General features: G+C 38.5%; 1 protein-coding gene across 3 annotated transcripts in view; it reads left to right on the top strand.

The window, feature by feature from the left end:
* The window catches only part of DCAF10 (DDB1 and CUL4 associated factor 10), a 66,845-nt gene extending 55,516 nt beyond the window's left edge, over positions 1-11,329 (top strand). The window contains exons 5-7 of one of the 3 annotated variants that reach the window (XM_033238043.1): positions 917-1,027; positions 3,705-3,850; positions 4,788-11,329. In XM_033238043.1, the coding sequence (XP_033093934.1) occupies positions 917-1,027; positions 3,705-3,850; positions 4,788-5,156 (626 nt within the window). In that variant the 3' untranslated portion in view covers positions 5,157-11,329. The remainder of the gene's footprint in view (positions 1-916; positions 1,028-3,704; positions 3,851-4,787) is intronic. The other 2 variants (XM_033238045.1, XM_033238044.1) reach the window with 2 other exon arrangements.
* The last annotated feature ends 5,414 nt before the right edge of the window (positions 11,330-16,743 follow it).

Genomic DNA, 16,743 nt, shown 5'->3' with positions numbered 1-16,743 from the left:
TTTAGATTCAAATTTGCCTTTTAAGTTAAACATGATAAGCAACTCTAGCTTAGTGAGAAATAGTGATTGAGAAATAGTGATTTTGAATGTCTAGTTGGCCTATTTCAACTCAAAAACCAACAAGGTTTTCAGTTTTCTAACGGTAATTCTGATAATAACATCACAGGATATTAGACTAGTAAGAATTCTTAACATAGGTATGGGACCACTAGCAAAATGTGATGATGAAATAGACATTGCTATTTGGAGTAATATATCAGACTCCACTACCTGACACTCATTTTATTTTTTTCAATGTAAACTTTGTGTCACATTTCAGAGTATTCACATAAACTTGGCACAGTAGTGCATGCCTGTAGGCCCAGCTACTCAGGATGTTGAGCCTGAGGTGGGAGGATCACTTGAACCCAGGAATTAGGAGTCCAGCCTGGGCAACATAGCAAGATCCTTGTCTCAAAAAAAAAAAAAAGACCATTCACGTAATTTCAATAATGATAATGGAAGTTTTTGGTATACTTTAAAGAAGAATCTCTTCATGTTTCTGGTAATGGGCCTGATGTCTGGACCCTATTTTAATATAAAAACAATAGGCTTAAGAGCTTAGTTTTCATTTTCATTGAATTTTTTGGTTCCATTTTAATACAGAAACGATGAGGATCCAAAGATGCTCCTATGATTATTTTGTTTTTCATTTTTATTTCACATAGTCAAGTCTTTGATATAAAAGATTCAGAAAGGGACTAGATCTTAGAACACTTCAAAGAGCTGTCTTGCCTTCCTCAGTCTTATAGGCCAGTTATATATGACCATTTTTTTTAAATGTTAAAACTATGGTTCGAGCAGAATAATTAAAAAGTTAAGAGCCACTACCAGAGTTATGCTAGGTTTATTGTCAGAATTTTTTTATATTTTTAAGATTTGACCACTTCATCAAGTTCATCTGGTCCTAGAGTTTCTGGCTCACCTTGTCATCATAGTGATTCTAATTCTTCTGAGAAACACATGTCACGAGCCTCTCAAAGAGAAGGTAGGTTAAAAGTTGGATTTTATAATCTTGTAACAACAGATTCTGCCAATCTGATTAATTATTGATTAAAATCAATTTTATGGTTTTGATCCATAAAAATAAAAGCAATGGAGATGAGATGATTTATCCCTCAGTCATCATCTTCAAAAAGCTAACTGAGTCTCTGGGGTTGAATATCTTGAGTTAAATCTTAATGGAATATGAGCTTTGGTTTTATTAGCTGGACTTAGTCTGGTCTAGTTTGGAGAGGAAGTAGTCCAGAAATGTAGATTTCAATCAAGATTGTTGTGAAAATTAAATGAGATTATGCATGTGAAAGTTCTGTATAAATATAAGGCATGAATTTTCAGGTAATTGTGAAAGTCACCTGGCTACCCTCAGACTTTTTGCTCTGCCATTTCTTTGTCTATGCAATGCCTGACAGCCTCAAAGGGTTTGTAGGATAAAGTGAGCTACCATCTGGCTCCACTCTGTATTTCCCAGTTTTTTCCTAGCTGTTCTGGCAGAACTAGGTGCTGTGCCCTGTACCTTCCACCCCCCAATTGGAATGGTTTCTACCTATACAAATTCCACATACTATTCCTCTTCATACTAATCCACATCTAAGCTCTTACATTATTTATTGTTTGTTCTTCTCTTTGTGAACTATTAGGAGCCAGATATGGCTTTTTTTTTTTTTTTTCATTTTGAGTCACTTTTGGAAATAGAGATTTCTCTACCTTGATATTTTGGGCAGAGACTAAATCTCAGACTTCTAATTTGTGTTTTCACTGGGTGGCTTTGCCTGGAAGATGCTGGTTATCTTGCATGGCTACTTATGTCAGTAGAATGGTTTAAGAGCTCTTTCTAACCTAACCTATGGCCTATCCACTTGCCTCTGGATACTGAAGTCTGTGATATTTCACTTTAAGGTTAAAGGCTCCTCATCTTGAATGTAAAGATTTATGCCCAGAAGTATAACATTTTTCCTTTGATTTGTAACACAAACATCTTTTGCAGATTCTTCCTGTTCTCCTTCTACTTGTGCTATGGGAAACAAGTCAAGGCTTCTAATAATCATTGAGAAAAATCTTTATTGATTGACTACACCATCCACAAGAAAAAGAAACTTAATTTAAGAAGAAAAGAATAGTTAACATGCTTGCTTGTTATTGACCAGTGGTAAACACACAAACACAAATATACAGCAGTTCTATGCCACAGAGAGTTAAGAATGAGGGAAGAGATGATATATGAGAAGGCTGGAAAGAAGAGGAAAATGAGAGGGTGGAAAGAGAGGGAAAACATGGGAGAAGGTGGGGCTTATAGGTGAAGTTGCTCTAAATGTTGGAAATCCTGCATCTTCAGTTGTCAGAGTATGTTAACATCATCCTTTGGCAGATATAACAGCTGTATAGAGCAGAGGCTTTCAAATGCATTTCAGCATTAGAACTCTATTTTTGACATGAAATCTGCTGTGGATTCTTAAGAGATGTAGCACAAATAAAATCAAAGTAGCTCTGGTTCAAGAAAAATTAGGGAGGCTCTTGACCCTCCAGTCTTCCTCACCCCATCTCCACCTCAGCTCACACATGGTTCCCCACTTTTGCCAGCTCCTGAGGAACCCCAAGGGGCACAGTTAGCAAACCACCTACTTAGAATGCATTTTTTGTCTGGTTTTGTTATAGGTTTTCCAAATTAATTCTTAAGCGTTTTTCTCTAAAATTGTTAAAGTTCAATCACATGTGAAATAGTTATTTCAGTAGAGTTTTGTTATAGCAGTGTAATTTAGAGCTTCACAGGTTTCTGTTAATGATGTACTAATCTAAAGGGAATCTTTAAAAAGAAGTTAACACATCTGCTTGACAAGCAATTCACAAAGGATCTGACAGAGGGAGCTCATTACCTTCAAAGTAACTCCTTCCGCAGTCAGAGAAGTGTTGAAATATTTCTCTTCCTATTAAATTTCTAAGTTGCTTCCTTACAGTGTCTATGAAAGTGGTTTTTCATGCACCTGAAGGATATAACATACTCCCATTAGTAACAGTGCCTTACTCCAGCAGTCATTTTCATTGGGTGTTAGGCAGAAGGAAATGAGGAGGCATAGTAGAATCACCAGGAAGATGTATGATTGGCAATGTCTCCCATCCCTTGTTTTGACATGCCTTTATGTGAGGTGTCCTTCCTCATTTCCCAAATTTTATTTTTTGTTTATAGTGTTGTTGTTGCGGGGGCATAAGTCCTGATCTTTTTATTTGCTTAAAGGCAATCCTCGTGGCTTCCAGGTATTTCCTTCTCTGGACCAGAAAGCACCAGGTCCAATAACATGAGAATTGTTACCTTTTACCTTTCTAGAGTCCTTTCATGTCACACAACTTTGGTTCTTACTTAAATAAAGAGCTTTCTGAGATGTAAGAACCCGTAGTCAGCTTCTATGCCTTAGCCTTAGGTCGGCGATGATTACTGCTGTGGGAACTTGGATTCTTTTGTTCTATTTATACCATTTCCCCACACTTTCACCCTGCCAAAACTCACACACCATATACTGGGGAGTACCATGCTCTTTCACATATGGTAGCATAAGGGGCAGACTAAGGAATGATGGCATGGGAGGTGGCTGCCAGAAATAAAAGCTTTGATGAACTGCCTTAGTTTTCTGATAATACAAATTCCACATCCTCCTTTTCTTGTATCTCAGGAGTTTCACCACGAAATAGTCTTGAAGTCGTAACCCCTGAAGTTCTTGGTGAGAGTGACCACGGAAACTGCATCACATCCTTACAGCTGCACCCAAAAGGCTGGGCCACTCTTCTTCGGTGCTCAAGCAACAGTGATGATGAGGAGGTACAGGCAGCAGCACTCCACCTTCAACAGGGCTCATTGGACAAATTGCCATTGCCGTGTGTGCAGACCTTAGGCTGATCACTAACTGCAGTCTCTGCCTTCAAGGGCATACTGCTAGAGATGCTGCTTCTCGACTCTCCTGTTTCTGTCCTCTCTTGCTTCATATGGTATCATTATCCCTTCCAAACTCTTCTTATTCCTCTCCTGCTGGGGTTGAACAAGGTGGGACGTACTTTAAAGGCCAGCATCAGCTCAGATTTTGCCCACCTTCTTAAATCTTGCCTCCTTCATCTCACCCCCCCACCCCAAAAAAAAAAGAAACCCTTGTATAATAAACATAGGTCTGAAATGTTTCAGCTAAGCTGGCTAAATGTGAGATTTTACTAAGCCAATTGAGTATCATAATTTTCTTTTTTTAAAAACCAGGGGAAACTCTGGGAAAGGAAGGGACTATACTGATGACTAGGGGGAAAGGTGTTAAATGACTTTATGATTCTCATCACTCTGGAAAGCAAGAGTCTTCCAAGGATCTCACTGGTCCTAGAGGCCACAACTGAAAGGAGAGAAGAGAAGAGCCTTTGAATTGTATAGGGGAAGAGGTAAGATACTCTAGGGCTTGGATGTACTCCAGGAATTTTTAAAATATCAACATTGTTGTTGCCCTTAGAAAAGAGAATGTATTACTACAGAAGTCACAGGCAGCCTCAGGGAACAAAAGGCTTTAAAGCATCATAACACAGAATAACTTAGCTTATGAAGATAAGAAAGTACGGGGCCTACAAGTTTTGTTAGTTGGGAGGGGGATAGGATTATTCTGAGTGATTTCTTGTAACAATTCTGTGGCTTTGGCAATCTGTTGAGCTTTTTAAAAACAAGGAATATCTGTAGCACTATTTGGGCTCTGTAACCTTGGTTTGTCTCCCTTCTCTCCCCCTAGTGTACTTGTGTCTATGAATTCCAAGAAGGAGCTCCAGTGCGACCTGTCTCACCTCGCTGTTCTCTACGACTGACTCATTACATTGAAGAAGCCAATGTAGGCAGGGGTTACATCAAAGAACTTTGCTTCAGCCCCGATGGGCGAATGATTTCCTCCCCACATGGCTATGGGATTCGCTTGTTGGGATTTGACAAACAGTGCAGTGAACTTGTTGACTGCTTGCCCAAAGAAGCCAGTCCCTTGCGGGTGATCCGTTCTCTGTACTCTCATAATGATGTGGTACTGACAACAAAGTTCTCTCCAACACATTGTCAGATTGCCTCAGGGTGCCTTAGTGGACGGGTTTCTTTGTATCAGCCAAAGTTTTAGGCACAACTTACATCAAATAAGGAACTCTTCTGGTGTTTGACTTAGGAATTACTTCAATTTAGATGAAGTATTTTCTTTTTAGAAGATCTTACAAGTTTGGGTCAAGATCCTGGTTCTTATGGGTCCATGAACACACTTGTGACCTTCGTACTTGGTCATCCAGCATCATACAGGCATCTCCAAGTTAGACTCTATGCAGCATCATCTTTTTCAGCATTCCTCTGCTCCTGCTGATCTGTGCCACTGAACTCCAGTTCTTCTGGTCATTTTGCATGGTAGCTCTTGTCAAGTTCCTTTCTTCCTCACTATTTCTCTCTTTTCCCTCTCCCTGTCCCTCTCTTTCTTTGTGTTTGTTGATTTTGGTGTCAATTTTTGGACATTTGGCAGGAGTTTTGATTGGAGTAGGAGAAACCCATGACATTAGAATTGAATAAAACCTAGAAGCTGGATATTGGCATATTGGTTGTTGAAAAAGAAATTTCATCTTCACTTATGAGTATACTTGGTCTTTTAAAGTTGCTGTTATGTTTATCCATATTGAGCACAGATAATGGCATTATTCTTATAATTATTGATAATCTTGCAACAAAATGTCTTTTAAGTTTCCTGTTAAAATTATAAAAAGATTTTCATGGCGAGAGGGATTTTATTGTGAAATTCTAGAAGCAAATATTACCACCTCTCTTTGTAATTTACTTTACTTGTATGAATTTAACATCTCTAGCATGTATCCTTACTTGATATTTTGTTCCTATCAACAGCATTAGAAAGGAGACGGAATAGGCTTTAGTTTTATTTCTATTGCACAGAAAAGGATTTTTAAAATTAGATTAGTACAATATCTGGTCGTAGAGTGATAAGAACAATATGACTTAGATTTTTCTGTATTTCATTTGCCAGATTATTTGAATCACACAGGATGATGTGTTAACAGTATTGGGGTGGAAGAGGAATCAAGAGTAGAGGTAGGGGTTTACTCATTTTTCTTCCCTGAGCCAGGTGTCACAAGCCAACTCTGTCACCATTAGTGAGGGGAGAGTTGCAGTCCTCTTCAAGCTGTTATCATAAGTACAGTAGTCAGTGACTTGGATATCAAGACTAAGTGCTGATATGAAGACTTGCCTTGTGTTTTCTTATGAAACACATAAGTATAAAGCAGGACTCAAGCACAAGGCTGACTGTTCTTCTTTGAATAACAGCTTTCTTGCAGTCTCCTCCACATGGGTGGCACTGTGTTTAGAAGGGATTACCAAAGGCTGGAGCAATTTAAGCTATGCACTAGCCTTGCCCTCTTAGGTTGCATTCTTTCTAGGCCACTGGTTCTCAAACATTAGGGTGTATTGTAACCATTACAGAGCTTGTGAAAAATGCAGAAACCTGAGCCTCACCTTATGAGATTCTGATTCAGCCAGGGGAAAGACAGGAATTTGCATTTTTCATAGGAACCTCAAGTAATCTTTATTCTGAGGGTCTCTGGATTGCAGGTTGAAAAACATAACCTTAATCAGCAGTAAATTCTTCTCTACCCGGCCAGGCATGGTGGCTCATGCCTGTAATCCCAGCACTTTGGGAGGCCGAGGTGGGTAGATCACGAGGTCAGGAGTTCGAGACCAGCCTGACCAACATGGTGAAACCCCATCTCTACTGAAAATACAAAAATTAGCCGGGCGTGGCGGTGTACACCTATAATCCCAGCTACCCAGAAGGCTGAGGCAAGAGAATCGCTTGAACCTGGGAGGTGGAGGTTGCAGTGAGCCAAGATTGCGCCACCGCACTCCAGCCTGGGCGACAGAGCGAGACTCCGTCTCAAAAAAAAAAAAAAAAAAAAAATTCTTCTCTACCCATTTGGTGCTTAAGACAATTCCCAGAAAGTGTTTTCATTATTTAAAAAATAATAATAGTAAATGAAAGTAATTTTAGAGGTGGAAAATAACTTAGAATGGAATCATTTGCATTAATTGACAAATGAGAGAAGTCACGTGACTTGCCTAAGGTCATCCTGCAAAGTTAGTGGCAGAGTTGGGACTTGAATTCCAGTCTTCTAATTCCTTGCTCAGGGCAATTTCTACCGTGTTATGCTGTCTGTTAGAAACAATGACTTACGGACACTTTGTCTATAAATTGTATTATTGTGAATACCTTTAAACTGGCCAATATATTTTAAAAAGGCAGGCATGAGAGTAGAAGCTGAGACTTCTAGCCATAAGAAGAAAACTATTTTAAATCTTACATAAATGTTTAAACAACCCAAAATACATGAATAAAAATGACATTTCTTTGTAGGACCTGCCAACTAACTATTCACACACATTTATAGAGGTTACAAGGATCTTGGCTCTGAAACAAATTTTTGAAATTAGATCATTTTACCATGGATGTTAACAAAACTGGAAATTTTTTGTCATTGAGAAAATTACCACAAAGCACAGTAAATACATAGACTTGCCATACGTTTTGTAAAAAGCATATTTTTTAAAGAAAATAGGGATGGGCACAGTGGCTCACGTCTGTAATCCCAGCACTTTGGGAGGCCAAGGTGGGAGGATTGCTTGAGCCCAGGAGTTCCAGACCAGTCTGGGCAACATGGCAAAACCCTGTCTCTACCAAAAATACAAAAATTAGATGGGCATGTTGGTACATGCCTATAGTCCCAGCTACTCAGGAGGCTGAGGTGGGAGGATGGTTTGAGCCTGGGAGGCGGAGGCTGCAGTGAGCCCAGATCGCACTATTGCACTCCACCCTGGGCAATAGAGCCAGACCTTATCTCAAAAAATAAAAATAGGCTGGGCATGGTGGCTCATGCCTGTAATCCCAGCACTTTGGGAGGCTGGGGTGGGTGGATCACTTGAGGTCAGGAGTTTGAGAACAGCCTGGCCAACATGGTGAAACCCTGTCTCTACCAAAAATACAAAAATCATAGCCAAGCATGGTGGCGGGTGCCTGTAATCTCAGCTACTCAGGAGGCTGAGGCAGGAGAATCTCATGAACCTGGGAGGCAGAGGTTGCAGTGAGCTGAGATCGCACTACTGCACTCTAGCCTGGTCAACAGAGCAAGACTCTGCCTCAAAAAAAAAGAAATAGATAAAAATAAAATAAAATTAGTTTTGGAGGTGAAAACACCCAAACTATGTTATTATTTAAAAATAACCTACCAAGTACAGTGGTCATATTGATATTCAAAAGAAACTGCATAAATCGTATCAACTCTGGAAAGAGTTCCATGTCACATGCTAGACCAGCAAAGTTGCCCAACTCAAAATTCAGCCAATGATTCTTTAACTACTACAGAGTACCTGTCGTGTGTCAAATAATGTACAGACTTCACTACTAACCCTCACAAAAACTTGCAGGGTAGGTGGAATGAGCCCCAGTTTACTTTGGAGGGAATAGTGGGTCAGAAAGATTAAATGACTTGCCTTAAGTCATGGAGGAGGCAGTGAGAGGCAGCACTGGGATTCAAACCCAGGTTTGTTTCTTTTTCCAAAGCCTGTGCTTACTGCTTTACCATTGTGCTCTTTAGTTTGTAAAGTATGGTAAGCTGGCCTGTTATTTGTTTAGTATCTTCTGGAAGTTTTTTTTTTTTTTTTTTTTAATTATAGAGCTAGCTTACCATTTGTATCATGTAAAAAAAATTTATAAGATTAACAATTTTCATGAGAGTATCATAAACTCAGGGCACACATTCTGGCCTTTCCTAACTAAAAAACTTCAAGCAGAATAAGCAGCTGTAAAATAGAAAAGAAAAATGAAGGATAAATGGCCTTGTGAAAAAAACAGAGCCACACAGATGAGAATTAAAAATTAACAGCCAGCAAACTCAAAAGAACCTTTGTCCTCCCTGAGGTATGGGGATGATCAAAAAGTTATCAAGGAATATTAATCAAGGAATTAAAGGGCATCAGGAATGCTATAGTTTTGGAGGAAATGACTTCTTAACATTTCAAAGCCCCATTTCACTTGAGTGTAAATTTAGATTAGTAAAATCTAATCTGATGTTTTTTACTCTGAATTTTATTCAGTTTTATTCATAATTCATAATTGGTAATGTAGTATAATTGTTAGTAAATGTAGTACAAATTGTGCTCCTGTTTTAAAAAGTTTTCTGCAGAACAGTGCATTTATGGCAATGCTATGTTTAATGAGTTAGGGACATCAAATATATAGTAGTTCCTTATTTTCAGTTGTGAAAATGAAATGGCTAAAGCAGAAGAGACATCTATTTTAGTCTTTTAAAAATGTGTGTGGGTGGTCTTTTTTCCTCAGAAGCCCAAAGCACATGTATATTTTGTTATTTCTCCTTGCTATATTCCTGAGACTATACTAAAAATTTCAAGAAAAGGAACAAGAAAAAGGTAATTCATGTGTTCCCCAATCCTGTGTCTAGAACCAAGATCACATTATATCATTGTTAAAATTGTGTTATCTAGAAAGTGCAATATAGGGAAAACACTCTGAGAATCTTTTAAAAGCCTAGTGTTTCCCTTATTTGTCAGAATATGTGGTACTGGCATCCATAAGTATCTGTTAAACTTGCATTTAGCAGGACAAATAGTGTGATACTTATACTGATGACAATCATCCCCATTTAATGACCAGCAGTCACTGAGTGCTGTGAAAATTCACTCAGTGATACCCCGTGTTGGTCTTGAAGGAAACCGTACATATTAATTTTTGGATAGCTAATGTATATCTCTTAAGTGCCAAAATTTAAAACTTGTAATTATTTTTGATGTGAGTATTTCAGGTATGTTAGTATACCTTCCTGCCTTCTTCTTAAACATCATGCTCAGTATAATTCACATTTTCATAATGAAAAGTTAAAGTTATATTCATAGTGTATTATTATAAGTATCCAGCTCTGATGTATGTAAAACACTTCGTAAAATGTAAAGGGCTATAACAAATATGTTATAAAGTGATTCTCTCAGCCCTGAGGTATACAGAATCATTTGCCTCAGACTGCTGTTGGATTTAAAAATTTTTTAAATATCTGCTAAGTAATTTGCTATGTCTCCTCCCACACTATCAATATGCCTGCCTCTCACAGGCTCCCCACTTTCTTCTAATATGCTGTTATGAGCTTGGACTTGAGATAACTGTGTCTGTTCAGAGTGTCTACAGTAAGAGCTGGAAAAACTCTGGGGGGCACGGTCTTTGAGACAGCTCTTTTGGTTGCTTTCCACTTTTCTGAAAGGTTCCCAGTAACCTTCTAGATAATAGAAACTCCCAGTTAAAGCCTAGGCTACCCATTTTTTTTAGTTGCAACTAAGTAAGATATACTACAAACTAAGGATGCTGCTAGATTAAGGAATAAACAGCAATGTACCAAAGTACAGCAAAGCAACAACAAAGGCTCTGTATTTGCAGAGGGGTCTATCATGCTTTTAAGAAAAAAGAAGAAGAGTACAGGAAAAAAATTCAGATAGACAAAAGAGTATTTTGGATGCCATTAAACTTTTTCAATAACCATAAAAACATAGGCTTAAATTATCACATATTGTTACAAAGACACAGTTTTGTCTCATTATAGAATAAGATTGTACTGAAATTTATATTCTAGAAATGATTCTAAATCATGTCCTAAGAATTTCTCCCAAATGTTAATGGAAATTACTATCAAAAGGAAAATCTCAAGTTACCATTATGCTGCTCTCTTTAGTTGTAAATGAACTAGGGATAAAGATATGGGTTTTATCAAAAGCCCCAAGGAATATATCTCACATACACCTCCTATATGTATGTGTATATAAATGCCATTATAAATGAAAATGTGACCCAGAGATAATAAAATAATTTTTGAAGTTTAAATCTGGTCCAAAGTCTTTAAAATAGGTAGAATTTTCAGCTTTCTCAAGTTTCTCCCTCATTTAGATTTCATGGTTTTTACATTAAAGGGTGAATATTTGAATTTTCTTTTAAATTTCACTGCATCTCAATTGCCCAACTGTTTTCTGATAAATTTTAGATTCACATTTTTAGGAAATTTGGAGTATTCTAGATAACATACTAGATAACCAGAGAGTTTTCTCAGTAGGTTCTGAGGTGTTTTAAGTTCCTATGCTAGACTGTAAGCTCCTTGAGGGCAGAGACTGTTTTATTTATTCTTGTATCCTCAGTGCCTGGTACAGGACTTGACACAGAGTAGTTATTCAATAAATATTTGTTGAATTAATCAAATGAACCTTCACCATATGTGGCTTCAAGCTCTCATGAAGCCAGCAGAATGCAGTGTGCAGATTATTCAGTAATAGAGGAATCCATCATTTATTATTATTATTAACAGACTATATTCATCAGGGTAAGATTTGTTCTAACCATAAGCAACCAAACATTTCTCATTGACTTGGAAAACTGCAAGTTAAGACTCAGTTTTTCATTCCACAAACATTTGAATCGCTATTATATGCCTAGTTTAGTACTGGGAACTCAAGGGACAAAGATAACTATCGTCTTGGTATTCCATAGCTGTAGCTGCAAGAGACTTCTATTCAGGGCTGGCTTTAAAGGGGTTGCACATGTGCAGTTACATAGTGCCCCATACTTAGAAAGATTCCATGTAGGCCGGGTGCAGTGGCTCACGCCTGTAATCCCAGCACTTTGGGAAGCCGAGGCAGGAAGATTGCTTGAGCCCAGGAGTTTGAGACCAGCCTGGGGAATATAATGAGACCCCATTTCTACAAAAAATGAAAACACAATTAGCCAGGCATGGTGGCATGCACCTATAGTCCCAGCTACCTGGGAAACTGAGGTGGGAGGATCACCTGAGCCCAGGAAGTTGAGACTGCAGTAAGCTGAGAGCACATCACTGCGCTCCAGCCTGGGCAACAGAGTGAGATTGAGATTGTCTCAAAAAAAAAAAAAAGTTGAAAGGCCTCATGCTTACTTTAATGGTTTGCTATAGCCATCTTGAAATTCTCAACTTTTTGAACAAAGGCACTGCATTTTTATTTTGTACTGTGCTCACAAGTTATGTAGCTGGTCCTACTTAGATGTAATCATTTTGACATGATGGGTACAAAATAATAAAAGAGTTATAGTATCTTTCACCTACCTTCTAATAAAGATATTCACATTCATTGAGAATTAGCTATAAAATGTATAATTTAGTAAAATAACTTCTAAAATTAAAACCACCTCGCTCCCACAAATTTTTGGACAGATCAAATGTTCTTCATTTCAGCAATTACAAAAGCTTTCTAAAATTATAATTTCTACCTTTTTAATTGAATTGTTTTGAGTCTTTCAAATGGATGAACTTAGGGTTGTAGATGAGTTTATCTATATACATACCTACATAAAAATATAAGGTTTTAATAAAAAAAACTTTATATTATAAATGCAGTGAATATGTGATATAAGTCTACCTCATAACATGCTTTTTAAAAAATAAATGCTACTTTGAAACATTTGACACACTTTGCGTGTGGCTAACCTGTTTAAAAGGTTGACGGCAAACTTGATTTAGTAATTGCTGGAGATTTTTTTGTTTGAACTCCCTATATGTGCATTTTTAGACCAAAATCAAGCACAAGGCTATGACAAAGGCAGTGGCTTGGTAATTCTTGTTATTGATATTCCAGACTTTTTCAATCATGCACTCTCCATCAGGAAAAATTTAAGATCCAAATTCTGATTATCTATAAATGATGGGTATACTATAGTACTGATCTGTTAAGTACATTATAAAACATACACAGAGGAAAATTGAAAGTTTAAAAGATACAGTTTTTAAAAATTAAAGTTCTAAATTTCTTCCTGTACTTCCAGGGATAAACTGTACCTCAGCTGGTATATGGACATTTCATCTTGGGAAGGCCACTATCTAAAATGTAGAATTGGCATTTTACACTAAAAACACATGTACTAAGATTGCATTTTTCACATATGTTCACTAATGTTCTAGCCATTTACAAGTTTATTTGGTATGAATATGTTTCGTAGAGTTTTAAAAATTAGTTCTTTATTCAGTGAAAATTGTATTCTTATCAATAGGAAGCATCATTCTTAGATTTTTACTTTTGTCAAGCTGTTTACAGTGACTGAATCTTATATAAACTTAGAACATGCTATTTTTCACAGTGTTCCCGAGAATTTCATTTTCTTGTTGTATTACTTAGCAGTGTGATTGATGGTTCATTTTACCAGATTATTTTCATTCACCAGACTATTATAATCATATCTGGGACACTTTTTGGTAAATCATTGGAGATTAAAAAAAAAGTGAATCCCTTTGAACTCAATTACTTTGTGAAATTAATCATTCAGACAAACTAATTTAACTATAGCACTAATTATCACTATTTTGTTATCTCTATGACATTTTGAGCTATTCAGAAATATATTTTTAATTGAAAGGGAAATAATTATTTGGTATGCATTAATAATAATGAATCAACAGTGTATATCTGTTTTCTATTGCAGCTGTAACAAATTACCATAAACTCAGTTATTTAAAACAACAAAAATTTATGTTACAGTTCTGGAGGTCAGAAGTGGATCTCACTGGGCTAAAATCAAGGTGTTGGTGGGGCTGTGTTTCCTCTGGGAGCTTAAGGGGAGAATTCATTTCCTTGCCTTTTCCAGCATCTAGAGGCCACCTGCATTCCTTGGTTCACTGCCCCTTCTTCCTTCAAAGCCAGCAGAAAAGCATATATATATATTTTTTAATTTACTTAACTTTTTTTTTTTTTTTTTTTTTTTGAGACGGAGTCTTGCTCTGCCGCCCAGGCTGGAGTGCAGTGGCCGGATCTCTGCTCACTGCAAGCCCGCCTCCTGGGTTCACGCATTCTCCTGCCTCAGCTCCCGAGTAGCTGGGACTACAGGCGCCCGCCACCTCGCCCGCTAGTTTTTTTTGTATTTTTTAGTAGAGACGGGGTTTCACTGTGTTAGCCAGGATGGTCTCGATCTCCGATCGTGATCCGCCCGTCTCGGCCTCCCAAAGTGCTGGGATTACAGGCTTGAGCCACCGCGCCCGGCCATTTACTTAACTTTTTTTTATTTTTGTAGAGATAGGGTCTCACTATGTTGCCCAGACTGGGCACAAACTCCTGGGCTCAAGTGATCCTCCTGCCTCAGCCTCCCAAAGTGCTGGGATTACAGGTGTGAGCCACCGCGCCCGGCCAAACATAGCTTTCTTTCTCTGACACTGACATTCTCTAGCCTCCCTCTTTCACTTACACTGACCTTTGTGATTACATTGGGCCCACTGCATAATGCAGGATAATCTCTCCATTTTAAGGCCAGCTGATTAGCAAACTTAATTCCATTTACAACCTTAACTAACACTTGCCCTTACCATTACATACAAGTTCTGAGTATTAAGGATATAGACATCTTTAGGGGCTATTGTTCTGTTTGCTTACTGTGTGCTAGTGTTGGGTACTAGCCTTAGCGCTTCACAGGCACTATTTAATCCTTAAGGCATTCTTATGAAGTGGGTACAGTTATTCCCATTTTACAGAGGAAGAAACTGAGGCTTAGTTTACCTAAAGTCATGTACCTAGTAAGTCTCAGAGTCAGACTCCTACCTGGTTCTGTCTGACTTCATAGCCTAACTTCAGTTGCTATACAGCTTTGATAATTCAGATAATACTTACAAACTATGTAGAACATTGTGAATACAGGTGTCATACTGTAAGAGAAATGTATTGCAGCTGTATTCTGTAATTAGGTAAAATTAATCTAATATCATTGTGAAAAAGTTGAAAAGCTTCTGCTTACATGTATAGGGCCAGTAACATTTTCAGAGTTGTCTTGTAACACGTAAGTGCTTTTATTCCCCAGACCTTTATCTACTAGGGCTTAGCTGTTGTGGTTTATAGCTGTCATATGCTACTTTTAAAACAAATAATGCTGGATGCAGTGGCTCATGCCTGTAATCCTGGCACTGTAGGAGGCCAAGGTGGGCAGACTGCTTGGGTCCAGGAGTTTGAGAACAGCCTGGGCAACGTGGTGAAACCCCATCTCTACAAAAAATACAAAAAATTAGCTGGGCATGGTGGCACGAGCCTGTAGTTCCAGCTATTGGGGAAGTTTGGGGGAGAGGTGGGCAGTGAGGTAGGCAGATCACCTGAGCCTAAGAGGTTGAGGCAGCAGTGAGCCTTGATCATGCCACTGCACTCCAGCCTGGGTGACAGAGTGAGACCCTGTCTCAAAACTAACTAAATAAATAAAAGCTAATAACTATTTAGGATATCAACTTGAAACAGGTATTTAACTCATGACACATGTACATTTATGCAACATTATGTACACTTGGTTGCTGCATCGCAAAAACTACATACCAGGCTGAAAAAAAAATCCACGATATTATTAAAGGACAAAGATAAGCAAGCTTAAAACTTAAGGTTTATTGGCTCCAGAGCCATAATCTTAAAAGTTTTTCTCTTGATCTGTGTGGCTTCAATCACATATTTTTTTTTCCACGATAGTGGGATAATTATAGGATTGCCTGGTTCCTGATGGGGTAAAGGTAGATGTATTAACAGAGACGTTATCAGTCATCAGTGGTTATCTGGTGTCTAGGATAAGGAAACTGCATCATCTCTATTTGGCAGTGTGTCCCAGTGAGTATACTGGGCAGAAATAGACTGCCATCTTAGGCCTTAGAATCAGGTTCTTATCCCTGACTCCCCCACCCTACAGGAGAACTCAAGACAACGGGCAGACACTCTTGGGAGCTTTATCACTGTCCTCTCACCAACTGTTAGAAGCATCTGCTGTAACACCACATTAAATTAGCTCTGACTTTGTCCTAGTCAGGGAGTGTCATTCTCATTCTTTGGAGAGACTTCATGCTATCTCCTACCTCATGGCATTTCATCCCCTCTTGGGAAAGTCCAATTTTTGTATAACAACCACTGGGCCTGTCCACTGAGTTCTCCTCCAGGCTCCTCCCTTTTGGCAGAGGACAAAAAAAAAGTGGTGCTCAAACTTTATCGTGCATTAGAATCACCTGGAAAATGTGTTAAAATACAGATTGCTGGGTCCACATCCAGAGTTTCTGATTCTGTAGGTCTGGAGTGGGAGCCCTAGTTTTGCATTTCTAATTAGTCCTCCACTGATGCTGTAGATCTTAGGGACCACAGTTTGAGAACCACTGATACAGAAAATGCAGTTAAGGTTTAGATCTTCCATGGATGACAGATGCCATGGATCTCTGTGTAGATAACAGAAGTCCATTTAGAGAACCTCCTACCTTTTTGAGGCCAGTATAGAAGAACAATAATATGTCCCTTCAGCTACATCATTGTCAGTACATCATCAGGTTTGCACTTCTTGAACTGGAGCTAAGAGTTCCCTGATTAAAACATGATATTGGCCGGGTGCAGTGTCTCATGCCTGTAATCCTAGCACTTTGAGAGGCCAAGGCAGGCGGATCACCTGAGGTCAGGAGTTCGAGACCAGCCTGGTCAAAATGTTGAAACCCCGTCTCTGCTAAAAGTACAAAAATTAGCCGGGTGTAGTGGCACATGCCTGTAATCCCAGCTACTTGGGAGGCTGAGGCAGAATTGTTTGAACCTGAGGGGTGGAAGTTGCAGAGAGCTGAGATCGCGCCATTGCACTCCAGCCTGGGCAACAAGAGCGA

Source organism: Trachypithecus francoisi, unplaced genomic scaffold (assembly GCF_009764315.1).
Source record: "Trachypithecus francoisi isolate TF-2019V2 unplaced genomic scaffold, Tfra_2.0 Lachesis_group16, whole genome shotgun sequence".
NCBI classification, from domain to species: domain Eukaryota; kingdom Metazoa; phylum Chordata; class Mammalia; order Primates; family Cercopithecidae; genus Trachypithecus; species Trachypithecus francoisi.
Note: the sequence above shows the minus strand (reverse complement) of the source record. Positions and strands in the feature narration are given on the sequence as shown.